The following is a 27,665-nucleotide window of genomic DNA, read 5'->3' as shown; positions in this document are numbered from 1 at the left end:
AACTACAGTGTGTAAGAATACTGAGGCTCAATTGACAAGCGTGTGTAAAGCACACATCACATAAAGATTTTCAATGAATGTTGTTGGCTCACTGCAGTGATTGTGAATCAACACCTCCACAGTTGGACACTAAAAGAGGGAGTGATAAAGGGTGTCACGGTATGAGATGTCCTGCTGGGAAATGGGAGCGGGGAGTTGTCCTACCTAGAGAAAGGCAGTGTGGCCTTATCATAGAAAGGGCTGCCAGGGTCAGTCTATATGGTTTTTTAGTCTTTGTCTTTAGAAAAACTCTGGTTTAGTTTCAGGACCAGATCAACATTGCTAAATGGAAACCTGTTCAGAAATCCTCGTGTTGAGGTATCTGTGCTTCCATATCATGTCTATCATTGCTTACCTGTGTTTCTTCAGAGCATGGGTTTCTTGAGGCACCCCTATACTCCACTTCAGTTTTGTGAGAGTATGGGATAGGAGTGGGTACAGTAGTGAGGAGGAGTTTGGAAAAAGAAATGAAAAACAAAAAATGCTCATATCAACGTAAGTCATTTGAGGTGCTCTTAAGTACATCCAGCTTCATAACCTTTTATTTATTTATTTATTTGCCTGCCCCATGGTACATGGTACTTGGGATCATGGCTGTTTTTTCTTCTTTCAGCTCTGGTTTGTGTGGACTCTGAAGTTTTCCAACTAAGAAATACTGAAAAGGACTGACCAGTTCTTGGGGTGCTAAAACCATGGCTGATGTAAGTTAATGGTGGCTTTTCCTTTGTAAAATATTGTCAATCTCTAGATTGTGTGTACATATTTGTTAGTTTTCCTGAACTTCCCATTTTAACAGAACTCTATCAAAGAAACTGTTCCAGTTTTGCCATTCCTGAGATTAGTGACAGATAGACAGCCCACTGATAGTCCTTCCTTTCTTCCACAAAAGTGAAATGCCTTGAGATAAATATAGACATTCTCTATAGAAGGTCTGTCAGCCTGTTCCAATGCAACAGCTTTTTATTTTAGAACTTAATTCCAGAAAAATATATTTCTCTCAATACAGTGATTTATTAAGGAGAGAGGGAATCAAACCCAAGACATCATACATTCTAGGCAAGTGGTCTACCACTAAGCAGTATTCCTAGCCAACAATACAATGACTTTTGTTTTAGTTTTATGCAGAAAAAAATGTGTGTATTCAGTATACAACATCTCATTTAAAATGAATTTTTTTCAATGTTTTATTGGGGTATTGCATATATAAAGTTTACAAATCAGAAGAGTATAGCTGAATGAATTTTCATAAATAGTGCAGCTATATTTCCAGATGAAGAAATGAATATTGCTAGTACCTCAGATATTTCCCCCTTCAGGCATTCCTCACCCACCCATCTCAAATGTAACTAATATCTTGATTTTGAACACCATAAATTAATTTTGCCTGAGTGTAATAAAGTGGATCATGTATTGAATGCAGTATTTTTTAAACAAAAACAGTGCTAGGAAGAACCTAGTTACATTCCATAAGCAATTGCTAGACCATCAGAACAATTGTATGTATCACTAAAGAGGACATGTATTTGGTGCTGCGGGTGATATAGGATTCATCAGAGCATCATAGTAAAGGTGAGCTATGTTTTCATTGGAAGTACTTTTCTGTAGTTTAGCCTTTTTTGGTTGTTGTGTTTTGGGTCTAGTGTAGAGTTCCTAAAAGTTTGGAAAAGGGCCAAGTATGGTGGTGCATATTTGTAATCCCAGCGCTCTGGGAGGCTGAGGCAGGAGGATCACAAGTTTGAGCATAACCTGGGCAATTTAGCAACTTAGTGTGACCCTGTCTCAAAATAAAAGATTAAAGATGGGCTAGGGAATGTAGCTCAGTGCAAAGGCCTGGGGTTCAGTACTCAACCCCAGTACTGAAAAAAAAAAGTTGAAAAGAATTGAAGTTAATTGTGGACAAAATTTCAAAGCAGGTGAGAAAAATGAAATTAGTAAAAGAGATGATGAAAATACTAGTGCCGAAGACACTGCATGAGCACTGACACATTGTGTAGTATAATTCTGTATTGAAAGAAAATGTAAAACTAACATACAATGGATTATAATTCAATGATGAAAAAATAGGCACCTAGTTTATAATGTAGTATTAAAGTGGGTGATTTTTAGGAACAAGTTACTGATGTTAAATGTGAGATATCTCTTTTGAACTTTCCTTGAAGATCTGTGGTTTAATGAAAGAGCATTTATCTTGTTTGATACCTTATAGGGAAACTATAAACTCTCCACAGATGAGAGGTTTTTAAATAATAGGATGGGATTTAGTGTTGACTGATCTAAGTTTCTCTATGTGTAGAGATCTTATGTTGTGTAAGGCTTTTAGGATTGGGTGGGTTACGCAGAGATATAATCAGGGCCTTATTATATGGTACGACCTAAACTTTTATGTGCTGCCTTGACATGTTTGTCAAGCCCCAAAGGCCTAAGTATGAGTATCCACGCTCTCACCAGATATGCTTGTCTAGTGGAAAAGGCTTTCTTCCCTCCTAGTTCCCCTATCTAAGCCAGTTACACCCTCCTAGTCCTTAACCTAATCGTTTTCACCACTCTGGCAACTCATGTAATTAATCAAACAAGCTAGTCATATCTTCTTCCTCTGGGAACCAGGGAACACTTAATCTTTCAAAGCCTGCCTCCTACAGCTCTCTGTTGTTCTCTCTGTTCCTGGGGTGCAGCCTCTGTGGCCTTGTGTAATGTGTGACATCTTCCCTCAGGCTGTGAGTATGTGTGACTAATAAATTGCTATCAGTCTCATTTGTCTAATATCGGCTATTTAGCTAATAATGCTTTTTAGGGCAGAAGACTGTTATGTCAGCAACAGGGTGGCTAGATAGTAATAATCATGCTGTGAAGTCCTCACTCTCATCTCTTCCCATTTGAAATATTTAATTTATTTTCACAAATAATTCATAAGTTCATTTTTTCAGGGCTCAGTGACATTCAGAGATGTGGCTATAGACTTCTCACAGGAAGAATGGGAATTCCTGGACCCTGCTCAGAGGGACTTATATAGGGATGTAATGTGGGAGAACTATAGCAACTTCATCTCACTAGGTAAGGTTATTATCAGAACTGTTAGCTTTCTCTGCCAATATATTCTGAAAAACAAGCTAAATTTTTACTTTTTTCCCCACAAAGAATGGTTAACCTGGCTGGGTATGGTGGCACGCGCCTAGCACTTGGGAAACTGAGGCAGGAGGATTGCCACAAGTTTGAGGCCAGCTACGTAGTGCGTTCAAGGCCAGCCTGGACCACACAGCAAGACCCTGTCTCAAAAAACCAAACTCCACCCCTCAGAAAAGGAAAGAATGGCTGGGCTTTGTTAGATTGTAAATAGGTTCCACCACTTGAATATGCTCAGCCTGTGGTACCCTTCACATGTCCTTCAGATTTTGTAGTTCCTGTTTCCCCTCGTATCCAAGGGGCTGGATTTGAATATCGTACAAGTATTGTTTAAGAAACTAGATATATTGTGCTTGCGCTCAGAATTGACACATAGACATCATATTCCTTTCAAACTCTCCTAAAACAAGAATACATCCACACCAGGCCACTGGATAACCCTAAAAATCAAAAGAGATAAAAAAGAAAGAGAAACAATGAAAATTAAAGGAGTTTGTAAAGTATATATATAGTATGGGGTGGTCTACAAACTTCATTTAAAATTCAAGTAAATACTACTTTTTTTTCTGTAGCAGACATACTCAGTTCTATGTGCTTTGTGGTTGAAAGTTAAAAACCTAGTCAGGCTGATGACACATACCTATAATCCCAGCACTTGGGAGGCTGAGGCAGGAGGATCACCATGAGTTCAAGGCTAGCCTGGACTGTATAGTTTAAGGCCAGCCAGAAGTACATAGGGAGGCCCTGACTGAAAAAAATAAATAAACAAACAAAATTTAAGAACTCTGGCTGGGGATATCACTCAGCGGCATAAGCGCCTACCTGGCAAGTGCAAGGTCCTGAGTTCAGTTCCCAGTACTAAAACACAAACCAAAAAAACAAAACAAAACAAAAAAAGAACTTTGTATTTAATATTGAATATCCCCAAAAGGACCTGAGAATGTCTTAGAAAGCCTCACCCTCTCAGCAGAATGATAGCAGTAAAAATTAATAGTTAATATACACATGTATATGAACATATCATTGTATATATTGTGCTTAGACACTGTTCTGAGCATTGTTCATTGTTGAGTACACCTCAGTAGCTCCTTAATCATTTTTAAACTTATTTCAGATAAGAAAACTTGGGTACAAAAGGTTAATAACTGACTGAGGTAACAGTAACAGAGGCAGGATTTAAAACTAGGCAGTCTGGATCCAGAGTCTGTGTTCTTTTTTTTTTTGTCTTTTTGAAACAGGGTCTCGCTATGCAGTTCAGATTGGCCTTGACCTCACTTTGTAGCCCAGGCTGGTCTCAAACTCACAAAGATCCTCCTGCCTCAGCCTCCTGAGTGCTGGGATTACAGGCATGTACCACCATGCCCAGCAGAGTCTGTGTTCCTAATCACTGTAAAATATTGCTTCTCAACAGAGCCTGTGTGAGCTTAAATTGTATTAAGGCCTATTCTTAGTCACCTAGGGTCTTATTACTGATCGTCCTGCAGTCACCTAAAGTGAGAGTTCCTCAGCTCCCTTGCATTTATTTGCACTTAGGCTTTATAAGGTACCATTTTTATTTGTGGTTAATTATAAATTTAACCAAATCTGAATAGAAGGGCTTTTAGGTTTATAATTTCATGTTACATTTTCCTTTTAAGCAGGAGCTTCTATTTCTAAACAAGATGTGATTACATTATTGGAAGAAGAAGGGAAAGAACCTGGGATGGTTTTGAAGGAAGGGACAAGAACCTTATGCCCTGGTGAGTGAGAGCTGAGCAGGCACAGGGAAATCATTACTGCAGTTAATAACTAGCCTGCTTAGAGTGGAGGCACATCTTTGAGATCCTTGGAGCTCTCTTCCAATACCAGTAGTTGCCAAGCATGAGTGCATGTCTGTAATCCCATCTACCCGGAAAGCTGAGGCATCAGCCTCCTAAAGGCAAGGCCAACCTGGTCAGCTATCTCAAAATAGAAAAGGCTGGGGATGTGGCTCAATGCTAGAGCTCTTGTCTAGCATGCACAGGGCATTGAGTTCAATTTCCATTATGTCAGAACAAAACAAAACCCATGAGCTGGACATGTGTGTAATCTCGCCATTCATTCTAGAAGGTCAAGGCAGGAAAATTGTAAGTTTGAGGCCATCTTGAGTGAATCAGTGACTTAGCAAGATTCTGTCTCAAAATGTGAAAAAAAAGGGTATGGGGGTGGGGAGCTGGGGACGTAGCTCTGTGTGAAGGCCTTGGATTTAATCCTAAGTACTGAACAAACAAAAAAGCCCTTTGCCTGTAAGGGAACATGTTGAGACCTGAAGTAAATTAAGAACTTTCAAGTTTGGACTAGCAAAGTCACTTTCTGTTGACCTTGATTATACCGTTTTTCATCTCATATGTTTGCCTGCCATTTCAAAGATAGGAGCTGTTCTCATAGATTGAAATGATAATACATATAAGAAACCAACAAAATAGAAAAAGAAAATAAAGTCAAAACTTGACTTCTTGAAAAGATCAACAAAGATAATAAATACCTAGCTTGACTAATCAAGAAAAAAGAGATTACTAATATCATAAAAAGATTACTAATATCATAAAGTGATCACTAGTATAAATTACTAATATCAGAGATACAAAAGGGGTTGGTTTTCATCTCATATGTTATAGCCATTAAAAAGATAACAGGACCTCCACTCTGTGACTCTGATTACAAGTGTAAGCCAGCCTGGGCAATTTAGTGACTTAGCAAGACCCTGTCTCAAAATAAAAATTCAAAAATGGCTGAGTATGTAGCTTAGTGCTATGGCTGTGGGTTCAGTCACCTGTACCAAAAAACAAAACAAGCTGGGTGGAGTCTCACATGCCTGTAATCCCAGCATTTAGGAGGCTGAGGCAGGAGAATTATTGTGAGTTTGAGGCCAGCCTGAGCTACAAAATGAGCTCAAGGCCAACCTTAACTGCATAGCAATACCCTGTTTCAAAAAGACCAAAAAAAACCAAAAATCAAAAAACAAAACAAAAAAAGATATGAAGAGAATTCTATGAATAAACCTGTATTTCCCATGGATTCAGTTATTTGTGGTATATAACTTTGTAGACGATACCGGTTTAGGTATGCATATGTGGTGTTGTTACAGAAATGTCTATATTTGAGAGTGATACAGTCCATCACTTGTAATAAGCATTATTTTACTTCTCCTTGGCAGTTTTATTAGTTCTGGAACAAGAAAATAACATGTATTTTCTTTTTTATTTTCTTACAGATTTGGAGTCCAGATGTAGGACCAATGCCTTATCTCCAGAGAAGGACATTTATGAAATATGTTCACTACAGTGGGAGATAATGGAAAGAATTAAAATCTATAGCCTTCAGGGCTCCATTTTTAGAAATGACTGGGAATGCAAAAGCAAGACTGACGGCCAAAAAGAACCACAAGAGGGGTATTTTGGGCAGGTGCAAATTGGCTCTGAAAAAATGACCACTTATAAAAAGCAAAATTTTCTTACAGATTATCAGAGAGTTCACAATGGAGAAAAGTTATATGAATGTAAGGAATGTAGGAAGACTTTTATTCGTCGCTCAACACTTAGTCAACATCTAAGAATTCATACTGGTGAGAAGCCTTATAAATGTAAGGAATGTGGGCAGGCCTTTAGGCAGCGTGCACACCTTATTCGACATCACAAACTTCATACTGGAGAGAAACCCTATGAATGTAAGGACTGTGGCAAGGCCTTTACAGTGCTTCAAGAACTTACTCAACATCAGAGGCTTCATACTGGTGAAAAGCCTTATGAATGCAAGGAATGTGGAAAGGCCTTTAGAGTACATCAGCAGCTGGCTCGGCATCAGAGAATCCACACTGGTGAGAAGCCCTATGAGTGTAAGGACTGTGGGAAGACCTTTAGACAGTGTACACACCTTACTAGACACCAGAGACTTCATACTTCTGAGAAGCTCTATGAATGTAAGGAATGTGGGAAGGCTTTTGTATGTGGCCCAGACCTTAGAGTACATCAGAAAATTCATTTTGGTGAGAAGCCCTATGCATGTAAGGAATGTGGAAAGGCCTTTAGAATATGCCAACAGCTTACTGTCCATCAGAGTATTCATACTGGTGAGAAACCCTTTGAATGTAAGGAATGTGGGAAGACTTTCAGATTAAGACAACAACTTGTTCGCCATCAGAGAATTCATACTCGTGAGAAACCCTATGAATGTATGGAATGCTGGAAGACCTTTAGTAGTTACTCACAACTGATTTCACATCAGAGCATTCATATTGGTGAGAGACCATATGAATGTGAAGAATGTGGGAAGGCCTTCAGACTGCTCTCTCAGCTTACTCAACATCAGAGTATTCACACTGGGGAGAAACCTTATGAATGTAGAGAGTGTAGAAAACCTTTCAGATTGCTCTCACAACTTACTCAGCATCAGAGTATTCACACTGGGGAGAAACCTTATGAATGTAAGGAATGTGGGAAGGCTTTTAGACTTTATTCATTCCTTACTCAACACCAGAGAATTCATACTGGTGAGAAACCCTACAAATGTAAGGAATGTAAGAAGGCCTTTAGGCAGCATTCACACCTTACTCAACATCAGAAGATTCATAATGGAATTTAATAGAGAAAAGCCTTCAAATGTACATTATGTTATAAAACAACATCAAATCCAGTTTTGAGAAAATTTGTTTCATGCTTACCAGTAAGGATAAGAAATTGTATATTGAAGAAAAGATATGTTGCTTTAAAAGCCTTCCTTCATCATTCAAACATTATCTTCATCAAATTCCTGTAGAGAAAAATGTCATGAATGTTGGAAAATGTTTATCCTTACCTGTCATTGCTTCCTTTTACTACTTTATTATTATTCTGATATTAGACAAGATACTATCATTTTGTGCCTCATTTTGCTCACTTGTAAAATAGTAATATTAGTACAGTAGTTGTATGCATTATTTATTGCTGTGTAATAAATCACCAAAAATTTAGTAGCTTAAAAATACATATTTGTTATCTCACAATTTCTCTGTATCTGGAAAACAGGCATGACTTAGTTGGGCTTCATAGTCACAAGATTAGCTGTGACTGTGGTCATCTGAAGGGTTGACTAGGGAAGGATCTATATCCAAGCTAACAGGATGGATGCCTGGATCCTTTTCTTCCAGGGTGTTACATTGTGATCCTCAGTTTATCAGGCTTTCGGCTGAAGGTTGACTGCATTTCCTTGTCACAGTGACTTCTTCAGCATGACTACTTGCTTCATCAAAGTGTGCAAGCCAAGAAGATTGTTGGCAACAAGATGGAAGTCTGCTAGCATGGAAGTTGTAGTCTTGTATAATCAAATCATGGAAATGACATCCCCATTACCCTCGCTACCTGTTACTGGTTAGAAGTAAATTACTAGATCAGCTTACTCTCACAAGAAGGGAACTGTACAAGAAAACCAAAAGACAGCCACCATTGAGGGGCCAGTTTGGAGTCATCCTGCTCTGCTGTGTAATAGAATTGTTGTGAGGATTAAGTAGTTAATATGTAGAAGAATAGCAATCACATAGCTTGTGTTCTGTAAATATTGTGTATAATGATTAGTATTAGTGGATCCTTTTAAAAGAAAATTACTATAGAAGTAATAAATGTAGAAATGCCTCTTGTCACATCTTAACACTAAATTGAAAATAATTTATTTTAGGTAAAACCTAGGCTATTGTATTGAATGAGAATTTCTTCATTTAAATTGCATCAGAAAGTTCACAATTAAAAGAACTGTATGATCTTCATGAATGTACAGTTGTTAAGAATACAGCTGTCAGGCCAGGGATACAGCTCAGTGGCACAGTGTCTGCCTGGCAAGGGCAAGGTCCTGAGTTTGATTTCTGCTAGCAAAAAAAAAAGCTGTTGAAGAATCAGAATTATGAAGCAATTTTCCCATCTATGATATAGGACCTCTTGTCTAGCATTAGTTTAATGTTAATCACACACTCTGAAAAAGATGGTATAAGAGAAACTACCACTTGGGAGTTTAATTTGGTGCGTGTGTGTGTGTGTGTGTGTGTGTGTGTGTGAAAAACTTTTGTATAAAAGGAAATATTCCATTATAGTCCGTATAATTGCTCCATCTTCAATTAGTGTTTCTAGGTGGGTCTTTTGACATGAGCCTACCAGTAGTCAACTTTTCATTCTTCAATATCGGGAGATGAGCATTTTTTTTGGCCCACGTGGACCAAGTGTCAAGGTCATCAAAAATTCATGAAATCTAAGTGGATTTTTTAAAAAAAGTCCAACCAATAAATATAGAAAGGATGACAGGTTTAGACAAATCTCTATTTTCTAGATTCTAGAAATAATGGGTCCAGAAAACGATTTTCAGTGGATGCTAAAACTGTTTTTTTTGTTGTTGTTGTTGTTGGGTTTTTTGCCTTTTTTGAGACAGGTTCTCACTTTGTAGCCCAGGCTGGTCTTGAACTCACAACGATCCTCCTGCCTCAGCCTCCCAAGTGCTGGGATTACAGGTGTGTGCCACCACGCCCAGCTAAAACTGTTAAGTGAAAGATTTTGTAGAGAAATTATCAAGCTGATCACTTCAGAATACTCTGGTCAGTTTGAACCTTAATAAAAATGGGACTATCAGACAATATGCACCACTTGATAAAATGCTATGGGATGCACACACCACTACATATGATGAAGTCATACTGCCAAAATGATAAACAGAAGGAATCATACTTTTAAATCAAATTCTTTGAAACCAAGAATTTGGAGAATAGGTAAGTAAACAAATGTCACAAGAGCAGCTAATTAGATCTAGAATGTGTAAATTTCTGCAGAAACATTGACCTGATTTCATCAAGTAATGAGTGGCATGAAAAAGAAGAAAGACAACCATTAATAATAAGGAAGACTTAAGAGACAAGGCAATTAATTTCATTGTGTGGGCATTTCTTGAACCTGGCTTTAATAAAATGGAAAAGGACACAAGATAGTGGATGAAATGTGCACCTGGGCCAAGTATTAGATAATATTTAGAAATTCTAATTTTGTTAAGGATGAAAATACCAACATGGCTACAAAAAAGAAAATGTTCTATGTGGTAGAGTTAATATGTACTTATGAAGTAAGATATGCAGACTTGCACTGAAACAGTTTAGCACTACAAAATGAATTTTAAAAGATGGAAACTAGATTGCTAAATGTTGGTAATTACTGAAGTGAAATTCTTCATGGTGGTTCATTGTTCTAATATTTCTACTTTTGTATGTTTGAAATTTCAATAATAAAATGTTCAAAGTCAGAACTGAAATTATAAGCTATGTGTTTAATTATTTTGTAGTACTGAGGATTGAACCCAGGGATTTCACACTAAGCCACATCCCCAGCCTTTTTTCCATGTCTGTGTGTCTGTGTGTCTCTGTGTGTGAGTTCTTACTATGTCACTAAGTTCTGCAGGCTGGGCTCAAACTTGGGATCCTCTTGCCTCAACCTTGAATGTTGTGATAATAGGCATGTGCCACCATGCTCAGCTAAAAAGCGTTTCTTTTCTTTCTGGTTTTTTGTTTTTGTGCTGGGGACCACAACAGGGCATCATGCAAGCTAAGTATCTGTTAGCCTTGGTGAACTACACTGTTAACCTCTAATTTGTTTAGAAATGCCAGGAATATAGCTCAGCAGCACAAGTGCCTGCCTGGCAAGTGCCAGGTCCTGAGTTCGATTCCCAGTACCAAAAATAAAATCAATAAGTTCTTTAGAAATTAATGATAATGAGATGCCTATATATCTAACCTTGTGAAATGTCACCAAAGTTCTATTTAGTGAAAAAAATGACTTAATCTACTATGGAGGTTTCGTCTGTGGGCCTAATCTTCATTGTATTCACTACCCACAGCTACCAATACAGGATCTGTCACATAGATGAATGTGTTGAAGGAACAAATAAGCATTTATATCAAGAAACTAGAAACAGCCAGGCTTTGTGGTGTGTGCCTGTAACCCCAGCACTTGAGAGGCTGAGGCAGGAGGATTGCTGTGAGTCTGAGGCCAGCCTGGGCTACATAGTGGGTTCAGGAACCAACCTGAACTACATAATGAGACCCTGGCTCAAAAAAGAAAGAAACTAGAAACAGCCTGGGGTGTAGCTCAGTGGCACAGCGCCTGCTTGGCAAGTGCCAGGCCTGGAGTTCAATTCCCAGTACAGGAAAGAAAAGAAACTAGAAACAACAAAATAAAACCAGAACAAATAAGAGAAACCAAATACAATAAGAAGGAGAAATTAAGACTGGAAATTAAGACTTGGTGGCAAACCTATGGCACATATGCTGCAAAAGGCAGCTCTAAAAGGTTCGCCCTTACTGGACTAGACAATAGATTTGACATTTAGTTTAGTTTTTTTTTTGTACCAGGAATCAAACTCAGGACCTTGCACTTGCTAGGCAGGTGCTTGTGCCACTAAGCTATATCCCTGGCCCAAAAGGTTTATTTAGGGAGGAAAGGTTTACCTTACAGTTTGTGGAGGTTTCAGTCCACACTCAGCTGGCTCCAAGGCAGAGTGGCACATGGCAGAGGGCAACTGTTCATGGTGGCAGAAGCAGTAAGAGCAGGAAGGGAAAAGCAGCAGCAAACCTCTTTCCCTTCCTTATATTATATGCAGGCTCCTTGCACCAGGGCAGGTGTAACACTCACATCCATAATCCCAGCACTGAACCATGGATTAATCAAAAACTCTAGAAGCCCACCCCGTGACTGCATGAATCTTTAAGGGGACATATAGACAGAAACCATGACACACGGTTGCACAGGAACTGTCACAAAGAATCAACAACTGGATCTCATTAAAAAGTTTTTGCACAGGAAGAGAAGCCACCAACAAAGTGAGGAGACAACCCACAATGTGGGAAAAAGTGTTTGCCAGCTGTTTCTCAGACAAAGGATTACTATCGAGAACATATAGAGAACTAAAAAAAACCAGACCTCCCAAATTTAAAGACCTAATCCAAAAAATAGGCATTTGAGATGAATACATACTTCTCAAATGAGGAAATACAAACAGCAAATAAATATATGAAAAAGATTCAACATCATTAGTCATTTTAGAGATGCAAATTAAAACAACACTGAGATTCCATCTCACCCCAGAAAGAATGGCTATTATCAAGAAATCAACCAAAAAGAAATGTTGGCAGGGCTGTGAGGAAAAAGGAACCCTTCTCCACTGTTGATAGGAGTGTAGACTCGTGCAACCACTGTGGAAATCAGTGTGGAGATGCCTCAAAAGATTTAGATTAGAGGTCCTATTTGACCCTGCTGGGTATCTTCCCAGAAGAATTCCAAGTATCATACCACAGTGGTATATGTGCACCCATGTTTATAGCAGATCAATTTGTACTAGCTAAATCTTGGAAACAACCCAAATGCCCATCAACCGAGGAATGGATAAAAAAGATTGGTCTTTTTATATAGTAGAGTATTACTCAGCCATAAAAAGGATAAATTGGAGACTTTTATAGGTAAATGGATGCAATTCAAGATCACAGTCATAAGTGAAACCAGACACATGTACAAATGTCATATTGTCTCCCTAGCATGTGCAGCTGAAAGAGTAAATAAGATCCAAATATACAATAGATATTGTAAACTGGGAAGAAACTGTTCAAAAAGAAAAACCGGGTAAAAAGAAGGAAAGGAAAAGCAAAAGAAATTATATATGTATATATACAAAATAGTTAAGATAGTTATATTACCAATTTCTCTTAGTTCATTGAAAAGAATAGTTTGTGCTAATATTGTTTACACAATTAAATGTCTATCTTGTACTCTAAGTAACTAAGCTAAAGACAACAATACACAATGTATTAAACATTGTTACCCTCCTGTTTTGCAATTTTGGTTTTTTTCTCTTTAAAAATAAAAAAAAAATGATAATGGTGATACAACTACAGATTATTGAGGAGTTTTAAAAAATTATGTATTAATACTATACATTCCCAGAATATATATTCCTAGAATATATATATTCTAATACCTGTGAAATATAGATGGATTACATTATTTATAAGCATATTTTATCATAATTGACTTGATGCTGTAGAAACAAAATAGACTAACAAACAAATGTATGTGTTTAAGAAGAAAAATTGGGGCTGGGGAAGTAGCTCAGTGGTGGAGCACTTGCCTAGCATATGCAAGGCCTTGGGTTTTGTCCCAGAACGTAAAAAAAGAGCATGAAGAAGATGTACTTATATAATCAAAAGCTTTTTGGAATATATAATCTTTATCAAGTTTGAACAAGTAATTCATAACTAAAACTATCCTGATTAAAAACTTTGAGGACTGGGGTGGTAGCTCAGTGGTAGAGCACTTGCTTAGCACAGACAAGGCTGTGATTATAAGCTCCACCCCCACAAAACAAACAATAAAAACACCTTGATCAAAATAGCAAAATCATTCTCTGTCTCATTTTGAATAGCATCTATTTCTCTTCTATATATTAAGAATGCCATATTGAAAGATGAATATCACAATGACCTGCAATTTTAAAAAGCAAATACTAGATAAAGTTAAAGGAATATTAGACATTATAGATGAAAATATTAATGAACCAAAAATATGGCAATAGATACTATCCAAAATGAAGTAGAGAATGAAAAACATTTAAAAATAAACAGAGCAGGATGGGGATATAGCTCAGTGGCATAAGGCCTGCCTGGCAAGCTCAAGGTCCTGAGTTCAATTCCCGGTATGAAAAAAAATAAATAAACAGAGCATCAGTGAACTATGTGAAAACTTGAAGTGACTGAATATACATATAATTGTAATCCTTCGGGAAGATGAGAGGAGGGAACAAAAAAATTTGAAAAAGTATGGCTGAAATTTTCCCGTATTTGTTTTTTGTTTGTTTGTTTGTTTTGTAAAGAGGACAGGTTTATTTTGTTTGGTTTTTTTTGGTGGGGGGTGCTGAGAATAGAACTTGGGACCTTGTGCTTGCCAGGCAGGCGCTTGTACTGCTGAGCTATATCCCTGGCCCAATTTTCCCATATTTGAAGAAAACTATAAGCTCACAGATCAGTGAACCCTAAGCACAAAAACATGAAAGCAACATCAAGGTACATCTTATTCAAATTGCAAGGAAGATAAAAAGATTCATTATATTCAGATACAAGGGTAATTGTAGCAGACTGCTACATAGTAACAAGGCAATGTAGAAAACAGTGTAACATTTTTAAATTCCCAAGGAGGAAAAAAAATAAGTTACTATCTAGAATTCTTAAGGCAGTGTAAATATATTTCAAAGGGGATGAAATAAATATTTTTTAGGGCCAAGCATTGTGGTGTATGGCTGTATCTCACCACTTAAGAGGCTAGGATAGGAGGATTGCTGCTAGTTCAAGGCCAGCCTGAACACAGTGAGACTCAAAAAAGCAAAACAAAATAGAATACTATTTGGAAATATACAAAGCTGATATAAGACACCAAGAGATACGACCTATAAAGAAAATCCTGGCAAAAAGGAAGTGGTACCAGATTAAAGGGTTGATATATTCAAATAAAAGACAAAACTGGAAATGGTAATACATAAGCATATATAAAGATTTTGTTTTTGATGTCAGCCCAAGAATTATTATTTTAATCTCTTTCAAAGACAATTGTTTAAACAAAACAGTAATGTTTAGTGGAGCTTAAAAATTTATGTAGAAATAAAATGTATGACAACAAAAGCGCAAAGGTAGAGAAAGATAAAGATGCAAGAAAAAATTTTTGGTACTGTCAAGTTGATTTATAGTTTAATATATGATCTCTTTGGAGCATGTTCCTTGTGTTGATGAAAAGAATTCTGCAGTTGGATGGAAAATCCTGTAAATGTCTATTAAGTCCATTTTATTTATAGTGTAATTTTATTCTGATGTTTGTTAATTTTTAATCTGAATGATCTATTGGTAAAAGATGCATTGAAGTCATTAATTATTATTACCTTGGGTCCTTACTCTCCTTTTATATATTGTAGTATCTTATTTATAAACATCATTCTTTGATGTTTGGTAAACAAAAATTTCAAATTTTTATATCTTATTGATGGAATGCTCCCTTTATTAATAATGTAAGCTTTTTTTTCTCTTCTGACCAATTTTAGCATTAATTCTACTTCATCAGATAAGAATATAGTTACTCCGACTTGGTTTCAGATTACACTTGATTGGAATATCATTCTCTGTTCTATCACTTTCAGTCTGTGTCTTGCCGGTAGGGTGAGTTTCTTTTAAACAACAACCGGTTGGATCTTATTTTTAATGCAGTCTGTGCCATTCAATTGGAGAATTCAGGTCATTTACATTCAAGGTTTTATTGCAAGTATGTAATATTTTGTGTCATTTTGTTTTTCTTTTGATTGTTTTGAATAATTTGTGTTCATTTTTCCCCCTTATTTATCTTAGAGGTTTCATAACTTACTGAAATAATGTTTGTTTCTTTCTTACTTCTCATTAACTTATCTACATTTTTAGTGAGATTTACTCTTTCTTGTACTCTTAAGTTTATCTTGCTTACTCAACTGGTATAACATTTTGAGCATCTGCTAGTGGAAAGAGCTCTTCTAGTTTATGGGTATTTTCAGAAGTCTTTGTTTTTTTCAATGCTGAAAGGTAACTTTCTGGGATATTGTAATCTAAGTTTGCAATTCCTTCATGATTTGAAAAATATCTTTCTATGCCCTCCTGAGCTTTAGAATTTCTTCTGAGAAATCTGTTATTTTGATGAATTTGACTTTTTAAATGATCTGGCAGTTCTTTCAGCTTCATCTTTTTGTTGTTGTTGTTGTTGTTCTTTACTTTTGGCAGTTTATGTCACAGAGAAGTTCTTTCTGATTATGTCTATTTTGGGTTCTAATAGCCTTCAGTATGTGGATAACCACATAATGCCCAAGACCTGGGAAATTTTCTGCTATATTTTCTCTGACTGCACTTTTTTATGCCTATATCTCAATTTCCTCCTCTAAACATATGATTTATAAATTTGGCCCTTAATTTTTGTCCCAGAGTTATATATTCTTTTCATAGTTTCTTGTATATTGTGTTTATAGTTTTGTATACTCTCTTCATGGCCATATATTCTTGTATGTTCTGTTCATAATTCCTTTTGTGTATTCTTGATTATTCTGTTCATACCTTTTTAAAAATTACTGTCTCAATGTGATATTTCATTCATCTTGCTTTCAAGCTCTGATATTCTTTCTTTGGCTTGACCTAGTCATTTTTTTTGTCTTCTTGAGAGAGGATCTCACTATGTGGCTCAGGCTGGCCTTGAACTCACTTTATAGCCCAGGTTGGCCTTGAACTCACAGTTATCCTGCCTTAGCCTCCTGAGTGCTGGGATTACAGGTATGTGCCACCAAGCATGGTTTGACTAGTCTATTATTGAGACTTCCACTGAGTTTTTTAGAATTAGATTTACTGAGCTTTTCATTTCCAAGATTTCTGTTTAGTTCTTCTTCATAACCTCTATCTCTTTATTTCATTGGCCTTTTATATCCTGTATTGTTCTTAATTGATTCAACTCTTTAAATATAGAGATCACTAAAAAAATCTTTTGAATTCTTTGACATTTCATCCATTTCAATTTTTGAAGTCATTTTATAGAGAATTATTAACTTTTGGAAGAAACAAGGGACAGCAAACAAGAAGATGAGAAATAGGACAATAAACTTAGCAGAAGCCATCTATGTTTTCTCTTCCACCATAATCCCTGCCCCTCCACCTGGTTCCCACAACATATCTGAGCCTTTCCCGAAGCTGCTCTTTTGTACCTAACACTTTCTACACTGGATTCACAGTTAGGGTGGGGCCTCCCCATAATTTCATCCATGGCCAGATAAAGTTATCTGCCCTGTCAAATAAATTGAATGGGACTGTGATAGACAAAATAATTTTGCTTTATCATATCCCAAGTCATGGTTACTTATTGTAATTTATATACTTTTGCTGGGTCTCTACAGCAGTTGGCAGTTGGCATATAGAGTTCAAGTCCTGTAACTTCCTGAACTTTAGAGGTAGAGCAAACACAATGGGTATTTGAGGCACACAGATATCATCCATAGTTGTGGGAGGTTTTTTTTCTTTTTTCTTTTGTGGTTTGCAGGTGTTTCCAGCCTCTACTCCCTCACACACTAGGCAATGGTGATGGCAGCAGTGCTAAGTACTTTTCCTTGAACAGTACCATGGTGTTATCTGGGCCTACACCTTGCTACTCTTTTTCTAGGTTGTACAGCTCACAAACATGAAGTTTCCTGGATCTGAATAGTGTTAAATTTTTTAAATTCTTCTTTTTCTTGGGGAGGGGTGGGATTGGGAATCAAACTCATGACCTCACACTTGCCAGGCAGGCATTGCACCACTGAGCTAAATCCCTAGCTAAAAATTCTTAATAAACCCCTCACTGGTTAAAATATAGAATAGATTGTTGCAATTATTTTTCTCTATTTTACCAATAAAGGGATATCAATTAATAAAGGATATAAAAACACAAAACAGCAGTTAAAAGAATTAGACTAGTACTTTTCAGTCCTACACTGTCAGACATTACACAGTGATGTAGTGCCATTTGTGTTACTTTGAAACCCACAATAATATGTATCATTCATATGAACATCTAAATATTGGTTTTACAGATATGCACTAAGTTATTACCTCTGCAGACACAGGGTGGAGGATTCCAGAAAGAAAAAGAAAAGACTTCATCTATTTTCTAAAGGCATTTATTTCTTTTATAAAGTTTTAATCAAAAAGGAAAAATAACACAATTAGTAGGGGATAATGACAGAGAAAATATTATGTATTATTTAGTTTAGAAAAATTAAAGGCATAAACAGAAGAAAATCTGGAGAAATATTGGCATGGAAGAGAACTGTACTTTAGCTACAAGAACTGATGGAGAAAGATCCAGATTTACAATGATGTGACTTAAACAGAACACACACTATACATGTTCAAAATGGAGCCACTTATTGGTATCCATCTGGCATAGGCACCTTGGGAATATCACCAAACTCCATACACTCAATTTTTTATAATTCAATCATTTCTCCATCCTAAAAATCTCAGAGAGCTAGCAATACTGGCAGATACCAAGACTTAACACATAAATATCAACTCTCTCTCTCTTTTTTTTTTTTCAGTGTACCAGGAATCAAACTCAGGACCTCACGTTTGAAAGGCAGGTGCTGCACCGCTGAGCTACATCCCTGGTCCCATCAATTCTCTTATGTAACTGGAAAACCTTCCCCATCAGTACTCTTGGTGGAAGGGTATGCACTTAGTAAATGCTAGGTAGATGCTGGTGAGTACCTAAATACCTCTTAGAGAACAAGAGAACATGTAAGGGGCAGTAGCATTTGGTAGAATCGCTGATTAAAACAACTAACTGCTGGAAACTAATCTATGCCCAGAATGACTTGCTACGACCCTTTTCCTACAACCTGGGAGAAGCTCTGCCACTGGATGTATCCCAAAGACTTGATGGAGACCTCTCCATAAAGTTCCAGTTCTGGAGAAAGGCTTCTGAAACAATGGCTTCCAGTCTCCCCTGGGGCCTAACAGATGCCATGCATTAGCCACATCCCCAGCTTTGTTCTCATAATCAAGAATTGGGACCCACAGAACTGAACAGAAACCTACTGAATCACTAATACTGAGCCACACAAACCAGCAAAGTCAGCAGGTTCTACGGAGCCTCAGCAGAGCTTAACGACCTGGTTGTACATTGCAGATGGCTTTATATGAAAGCACAGTTCTCACAATCCTCATAACACAGTTCCTACTTGAGATCTTCTATGGCTTTTCCGCCTAACATTCTTTCTGGCTCCTGCTCCCAGCCTTACTGCTGATAATATAGTGTTCAACACATCTCAGTCATAATTATTGTGCTTTATACATTTTATATTCCTGGTGCTTCATGTGTTTAATTCCTCAGGAGAGCCCACAAACTAATTCAAAGGTAACTTGGGAAGGTTAAGTCATTTACTTGGATTTACAGTTGACAGTGGCACTGCTGGGCTTTGAATCCAGATTTCTCCAAGTTCACCAGTGGATGCTTCTTTCTGGTTCTTGCAGATGAAGCTGAGAATTTCCTGATCATTTAAAAAACTCTTTAGTTGTTTACATGAGCACAAAATGCTTGGTTGGGTCTGTTTGTCACTGCAGAGGATAGAAGTCTATGGGAGAAAATCAAAGGCAAAAAGGAAAGGAAGAGAAGCAGCTGTACAAAATTCTTTTATTAAAAAATATCAGTCAAAGCCCCAGTGACTCTGACTCAGTACTAAACTCTTCCTAGGGAGAAAAAACAAGAAAAGCAGAAACAATCACAGAACCTCAGGCACTGCAGCGTACTAGGTATCATGAGCAAATAATGGACTGAATTATTAGAAATATTCTGGAATACAATACAAGCTGACAAAAAAGAAAAGTCATCCCTAGAGGTTAAAACACAAATAATTTATAACTTTCAAACTCACAGAGGGCAAAATGACATGAGACAAAATACAGAAAAGGTAGAATAAAAAGCATAAAATAATGCTTCCAATTATATCAATAATTACAATACTGTAAACTAAATGTTCTCATTAAAAGGCAAAACAGATCAAAACTGTCAAAATCTAAAGCCATACTATATCCTGTTTATAAAAGATACATCTAAAACATAAATATTCAGAAAGACTAGGAGTAAAAATTAGAAGGTAAGTTGTATACATAACAAGTAAATGTATATTATATACATATATGGATAAGTCAAAGAACAGAATTATGACAAATAAATAAACCTTAGATATACTGGGAGACTGTAACCCAACACTAAAATAACTGATATACACAACAGACAAAAAGTCATTAAAAATAGAGACTACTTACATAACAAAATTAATAAGCCTGATGTAATAGCTACATATAAAATAAATGTACCCAGTTCAAGTAATATTCTTCTCAATTATATAATGGATGATTTGGAAAAATAGCCACATTGGCCTGAACATAACAGAAAAACATTTTGCATGAATATGTACTCAGAAAAAGATGCATGTTAACATTATTGCCTATGGAGGAGTGGGAGTAAGTTTGCAAATGGAACAGAAGACAAGGAATAAACAAGAAGAGAAGGGCTTTGCTCACACTGGTAATAAGAACACGCCATAAAGTGAAGACTGTTATTAGTTGAATACTGCCCTTTATGCCTCCTTTACTGATGGAGACCATTACAAAGTGGCTCTGAGCTGGATTTAACATTAACCAATTGGCTTTCCATGTTTACTTTTGAGTTGTCTAAAGCTTACGCACCTTGGCAGGGTATGGGCAGTGGACTCACAGTAAGTAAACCTCTGTGGGTCACTGGTTACTGCTGAGGCCTGTAGTGGCCTGTGAAGCTGTGATGCCTCAAAGGACAAGATAAGGCCACAGCTGAGGACGTCTGGCTCCAACCCCAACTAACTACAAGGAGAGTGCAGCTGCAGGCTCCACACTCCTACAGTAAATACCAACCTAAAGGTAAGGTAGTTCTCCTGATGGACATAGTTTACTACTTGGGAAAATTCTCCCAAGGTCCTGCTAGATTTCCACATTTTCTTGAGTATCCTCCTCTTTTGTTTGAAAACCTAATAAATACGGACTGCCCAGAGAAGTATTTGCCTAAACCCACAGAATATCAAAGTTGTAAGAGAGTTAGACCCTCCCGGAGCCCTGAAACCATTTCAACTGTCTCATTTATTTAAGCCGTCACCATCTCCTTGCTTGGGAGATTGTATGCCTGATCAGCCCGCAATAACTAAGGGTTATTTAACCCGATACTTTACCATGGGAGAAATAAAGAAACAGAAAGAACATTCCTAGTCTTATTTTATGAGGCTAGGCCAGAGGTCAGCAAGGTTTTTTGTAAAAGGTCAAAGGTTAAATATCTCTTTTGCAATTTTTCAACTTTGCCATAGCTACGGAGAAGCAGTTGTAAATACTATAAAAAATAAGGTAGTATGATTATGTTCCCATTAAGCTTTTTTCATGGATACTAAAATTGAATTTTATATAATTTCCATATCTCATTTTCCTTCTATTAGGTACCATTTTTCATATTTTTAAATATAATTATATTTTTCCCCAGCCATTTAAAAATGTAGAAAATATTCTTGGCATGCAGGCAAGGGTTTGGCAACTTCTGGGATGCAGTAACTTTCACAAGACGTTTCAAGACCTGAAATAGTAGGTCAGTCTTCTATATACCAAAGATATAAAATTATAAATAAGTTAACAAACTGTAATATGTAAAAAAATCATACTACTGTATACCATAGCTGAGTTAGATTTTGTCCAATAAAGATATGTTGATATCAAAACTCAGTTAAAGTTATTAGGTACATTAATGAATAAGAGATATAGAAAAAGTATTCTTTATGATAAAAATTTAAAAGTACAGCTGAGCATGGTGGCATATGTCTGTAATTCCAGCATTGGGAGGGCAGGGGAGGAAGACCGCTGGGAGTTTCAGGCCAGCCTAGGCTACATAGTGAGTTCAAGGCCAGCCTGAACTACATAGTGAGATCCTGCTCAAAAAAACCAAAACCAAAACAAAAACCAAAACCAAAACCAAAGCCAAACAAAACCAAACAAAATCTTAAGAGTAATTTAGGCATAAAAAGAAATGACCTTAACTAATAAGAGACATATATTAAAAAACAAAACAAAACAAGAGCAAGTATCATTAGAAAAAATGAAAGGTCAAAAGTATCTTCTCTAAAACTGCTCATTCTTTGTACAGACTGAGTATCTCCTATCTGAAATGCTTGGGACCAAAAGTGTTTCAAATTTTGGGATATTTGCACAGATGTTGGCCAATATGCTCAAAAAGTTTTGGATTTCTGAGCAGTCTCAATTTTGGATAAAGAACACTCACTATGTACCCTACACATTTCCTACTATTCAATAATTAATAAAAGCAGTTTTAAAAAATATATAGTGTGATAGCGTGATAAGACCCTGGCTCTTCAGCTGGGTTCAGGAGACCCAGAAAAAGGGGTGAAGGGAATAAGCACCCCTCTTGTGTTTCCTGTGCAGTGGAGGAAAAGACAGTACTATGCATTCTGGGGATGGTTAACAGTTTAATATACTAGAGTAAGAGAGAAAGCAGAGAGAGATGAGACTGAAAAGAAGGATCCAATCAGGAAATGTTTAGACTTGTTCTCTAAGCTGGTAAGACTTCACTGAGGGGTTTCTCTCCTTCACTCCCTTCTGTGGTGGTAGGCATTAAATCCAGGGTCGCACACATGCTAGACGAGCGCTCTGCCACCGACCAACCACCTCAGCCAAACTGAGGGCTTTTAAGCAGAGTAAATTGATTCTAATTTACTACATGAAATGAGGAAAAGTAATGTAAATCAAAGGCTATGTGGAAAGTATCACATAACAAATAGAAAATAAACTAGGGCTCAGAAAAAGAACAGAATTTCAAAGAACAGAGGCAGACTGAACCGCATTCATACATTACTTTAATCATCCGGAAGAATACAGTTAGTTTATTTTTATCTTGGGAAAAAATATCTAGAGCTGAAAGGAGCAGACAAGCACTCCAGGCTTAGAAATTTGTGAGCAAAAAGGCTTCAGCAGCTGGGGGTGTTGGCAGCTACAGTAATCCCAGCACTCTGAGAGGCTAAAGTAGGAAGATCACAAGTTTGAGCCCAGTCTGGACAACATGGCAACTTAGCAAGACCCATCTCAATATAAAATTTTTAAAAAGGGAAGGGAGCTGGGGCTATCGCTCAATGTGAAGGCCCTGGGTTTAGTTCCTACTATCATCACCACCACCACCACCACACACACACACACACACACACACACACACACACACAGCTAGTAGAACGGCCCTGGGGAGGACAACAGAGAAATTAGTGAGACCTTAACTTCCCTGCCAAATCACTGAGGCAAATTCAGTCAAGACAGTTCTGATAAGCTGAGTATATGGTGCCTCACACCTGTAATCCCAGCACTTGAGAGGCTGAGGCAGGAGGATCACTGTGAATTTGATGTTAGCCTGGGCTACATAGTGAGTTCAAGGCCACCCTGAACTACACAGTGAGACCTTGTCACAAACAAACAAAAACCAAACAAACAAAAACCAAACAAACAAACCCACACCATTCTGAGAATGAACAAAATCCAGGGAAATGGGAATTCTAGATCACACAGTACAATTTGTACAAGCAGACAGCTCTGGGGCTGGTTTAGGAAAATTGCTCCATAAATGTAGTCTTCTCCTTTTTTCTGCTTTCTCTGCACCACTAGTTCAAATATTCTGGGTAAACTCCAGAAATAGGATAACATCTTGAAAACCAAGAAACTCTTTGTAAGAAGAAAGTGAGAAATGCAGCTTACCTTCACCATGACTCTTTATGTATACTTCTCTCTTCCTCTTCTGGATTCTTACAAGAAAGAAAAAAGGTGGAAAAGAAAATGGTTAAGAAAGCATGAGACAGTGGTTCCTCCCTGGAGCCCAGAGGAGGTCAAGTGAGAATGCTCCCCTGCCTCCCCCCACCCTTCAACAAAAACTGAGTGTGCCCAGAAAAGCCTGCCATGTCCCCCTCCTATCTTTACAAAGTAAAAAGGTCACCTGAGGGCCAAGGTAGGAGTCCCAGGAGAGATTCCCAGACTGTTGCCTTCTTCCTCCATAAGAGCCTGACTCCAAGTGCTTTTCAGTCCAGCATCTGTCATTGAGCCCACTGCTATAGCTTTGAGACACAGCTTAAGTGGGCCCATCACCCTCCTGCTCCCTTACATCAAAACAATTATAATTTCTACCTAGCAAGGTATGAAACTAAATGAGAAGATATACAATCTCAACAGTTGTCTATGTTAATTATTGATTGTTGGATATATTATTTCTCAAATTCAGTTACAATCCCACTGAATAACCATTTACATACAGTTAGCCTCCAAAAATTTGTGTATAAAAAGAAAAACATGGCTATATAAAAAATAAATACATACATGTAACAAGAGAATAATATGCAGGCCACTGCAGTCTTTATAACTGGATGTGAAGTTATAGTTGATATCTACGGCTCTGCTCTCTAAAACCCATTCTATATTTCCATTATTTTTACTAACACCTCAGATACTCTGGTTTAAACTAAATCTTCATTCCTTGATTTGGTTTTGTTTTGAAACAGGGTTTTGCTATGTAGTGTAGGCTGTCCTTGAATTCACTGTACAGCACGGGCTGGCCTTCAACTCATGGCGATCCTCCTGCCTTAACCTCCCAAGTGCTAGGATTACAGGTGTGGGCTAAACATTCATTCCTGAATAGTGAGATTCCTTAATCATCCTGCTTTAAAAAACAAAAAAAACAAAAAACAACAACTTCTGTCATTTTCCATCAAACTTTACTAGTAGGAATGGAACATTTGCCAAATTTCACTTGTGTTTCAGATACAGCCCTCCTTACTTTCACTGTAATCAGTAACTCCATTACTTATTGGGAATTAGGATCAAGTATGCCTGTCAGTAAGTTAACCTCTTTTTCTTTCCCTTGAATCTTCCCATCCTTTCCCTGAGTCCTGAGCCACTCAAACAAATTAACTGAATCCAAGGAATGGGTATGTGAACCTTAGTTTATACCTACTTGGTTAGAATTACAAGTAAAACCACCTGGGGCTTGAACTGGCAAGTTGGAAGTGGGAAGGTGTCAGAACTGAATTTTATTAGAGGACACCCACCTGATAATCTACTGCTGCAGAAGTGCTTACTGAAAACTAATCTCAAAAAAAACCCCTCAAACAAAAAACCCCAAATCTCTTCCGCATCTACTATTAGAGACATTAGTCACCCATGGGGCATGTCTTACTTTCTACTGCAAGTGTTTACCTTCATGTCATCATTTTGGTTTAAACATCAGACAGATTCAAATGCTTTATATTTCAGGTAACACTTATGGCTTATTCTCTGCTCTCAGGAGTTTTTCTTTCTTTTCTCGGCAGTTCTGGTGCTTGAACTTGCATACCTTACCTCTGAGGTACAACCCCAAACCCCCCTTTCTCTGCACAAGGTCTTGATAAGTTGCTCAGGCTGGGCTTAAAAGTATGATTCCCAGAGCAGTGGGAATTACACTCATGCACCACTGTGTTAGTATTTGTTTCTTTAAAGAACTCCCAGATACTGCAGAAATCAAGCTTACACTGGACACCAGGAGATCTTATAGAGTCCAGCATGCAATAAGAGGTAACATTTCACAAAAGTCCAGAGGCTAATATAACAAATTTGCATGTGATTCGGGCCTCTCACTGCATGAAAGGGTATCATCAATGGTAAGTAACAATTTTTAATTAGGACAGCTGTCACAGTACAGCTCTCTGCCAAGGTCATTTAACAGACTGTATTGGGAGTATTTTGTAAAATGCCTTTTCATGTTGCTCTCATGTGTTATATTTAGAGATGAAGCAGCAGCTGATTACATGGGAATACTACAATATCTATAGGATGTAGTCTTTATCGCTGCCACAGAAGCAGCTGCTGCTGCTCTGCCTTGGCTTCTGTGCTGGCACTCGGCACAAAGCCCTTTGCAGCTAATATCCACCTGTATTTGCCGGTTCAGAAAGTTTTCAGCTGAAACCGCCACAGAAGTTGATATTTTCACAGCTTGGCAAGCTAATTAAATGAAACAAAGGTGGAATTAACAGCACTAAAATTTAAGAGCTTTCATAAAACACACATACTAACCAGACAATTGTGTCTTAGGTATCTATCCATGACAAACATGTTTTCATACACATCTATATAAAGACTTTTATGCAAATGTTCACAGTAGCTTCATTTCTAATGATCCCAAACTGGAAAGTACTTATTATCAATAGGTAATTGTAGAAACATATTGTGGCACTATTACTAATGAAAAGAAACAAGTCGGCTGGGGTGGCACAAGCCTATAACCCTGGCACTCTGGGAGGCTGAAGAAGGATTGCATGTTCCAGTTGAGCCTCAGCAACTTATTGAGACCCTGTCTCAAAATAAAAAGAATCAAAAGGGCTGGGGATGTAGCTCAGTTGGAAGGCCCCAGGTTCAGCTGCCTGTACTACAACAAAGAAGCAACTGCTGAGACAAAGATGATAAAAACTCATACTCTGAGCAAATATGGCCAGAAATTAAAGACATATGATTCCATTTATATGAATTTCTAGAGCAAGCAAAAACGATCTATGAAGATGGAAATCAGAGTGCTGACTTCAGAATGGGGAATAATCATAATGAGGGAAGGAGCCAAGGGAACTTCCTGGAGGAATGGATATAATCTATTTTTTGACCTGGGAAGTAGAAATATAATTGTATACATATGTAAAAATTTATGACTATATCCACTTACAATTTTTATATTTTATGTATATATTCAATTTTTTAAAAGGAAAATGGAAAAAATGGGTCATAAAAGAAGTGAGTGGGAACATTTTAGAGACATGAGTCAACAGAGAAAAGGCAAGAAGTAATGCTGGGCTAACAGCTTGACACATGTGGGCTAATCAAGGGCTTACGTATTTTAGACCAAAAATACAGACTATTTAATAGTTCTGGTTTCCAGTTTTGTAAAGTGCTTAAAAGTTGTCTGTCCTCACAAGTAAAAGCTGGAAAAAATCAACTTAAGTCAATTTTTATCATTTCTTTTCATTTTATTTGAATTAGTGCATGTTTATAATACAGAACAGTGATATTTGGTTTGGGAAATTTATATAATGTCTTGGTTATTTTTTATCCCTTTATACCCCTTTATCTTTCTTCCCACCTCCCCTGATCTACTTTCCCATCCCTAGATTCCTATCATCTTTATTTTCTTCATTTATTTATATATACTTTAGGTTTCTCATATAAAAGAATACATGTGATATTTAACTTTCTGAGCCTGGCTTACTTCACTTAGTATGTTGGTCTCAAGTTCCATCCATTTTTCTGCAAATAACATTATTTTCTTCTTCTTTATGGCTGAAAAATATTCCAGCAAGTCTTAAATCCAGCAGAATAGGGAGATCACAGGGTAAAATGGCTTCCACAAAATCCAAAAGAGAGATAGGCAGATATAATCAGAGCAGCAACCTCCACATAAACAGGTAGTAGGGCAAAAAAATCTAAAGTATAATTGATAAATTACTACATTGTAGACATCTCAGAATTACAAACTCAGATGGGGTCCTAGTCTCAAGGGACCTTTACACTTTTATGAGTTTTATCTACAGGAGCTAACGAGGTTCTCACAGAAAAGACCAGAGAAAAATCCCATTATGCATCTGGCATGGGAAGGGGGAAAATATTATGGAATATAAAAAAGCATTCTGCTCCTCTTAACAAGGTCCCTAAAAGAACTAATATACCTCAGCCTAACTTGCTGAAGTTTTATTAGAGCCTAACCAATTGGGAAAAGAGAAATACCTAAATCTGGTTCTGTAGTGGTTGACTGATTATGTCAACTTGAGAAGTTTAGAAGCATAACTAAACTTGGCTCAGAAATTGGCTCAGCAATTCTACACTCTAGGGTGTA

At 37.3% G+C, this 27,665-nt stretch overlaps 2 protein-coding genes across 3 annotated transcripts in view; one reads left to right on the top strand and one right to left on the bottom strand.

Moving 5' to 3' along the window:
* The window catches only part of LOC102029951 (zinc finger protein 850), a 277,918-nt gene that overhangs the window by 74,612 nt on the left and 175,641 nt on the right, over positions 1 to 27,665 (top strand). The window contains 1 exon segment of the mRNA XM_013522334.1: positions 6,646 to 7,751. Coding sequence (XP_013377788.1) covers positions 6,646 to 7,751 — 1,106 coding nt within the window.
* Positions 17,929 to 27,665, bottom strand: part of Znf568 (zinc finger protein 568) — a 57,053-nt gene continuing 47,316 nt past the window's right edge. For both annotated transcript variants that reach the window (XM_005399905.2, XM_013522316.1), the window contains exons 8-9: positions 23,522 to 23,568; positions 17,929 to 19,441 (exon numbers count right to left, since the gene is read on the bottom strand). In XM_005399905.2, the coding sequence (XP_005399962.2) occupies positions 23,537 to 23,568 (32 nt within the window). In that variant the 3' untranslated portion in view covers positions 17,929 to 19,441; positions 23,522 to 23,536. The remainder of the gene's footprint in view (positions 19,442 to 23,521; positions 23,569 to 27,665) is intronic.

The sequence above is a fragment of the Chinchilla lanigera genome, unplaced genomic scaffold (assembly GCF_000276665.1).
Source record: "Chinchilla lanigera isolate Chin_1 unplaced genomic scaffold, ChiLan1.0 scaffold00067, whole genome shotgun sequence".
NCBI lineage: Eukaryota > Metazoa > Chordata > Mammalia > Rodentia > Chinchillidae > Chinchilla > Chinchilla lanigera.
The sequence above is the reverse complement of the archived record's forward strand: the minus strand, read 5'-3'. Positions and strand labels throughout refer to the sequence as shown.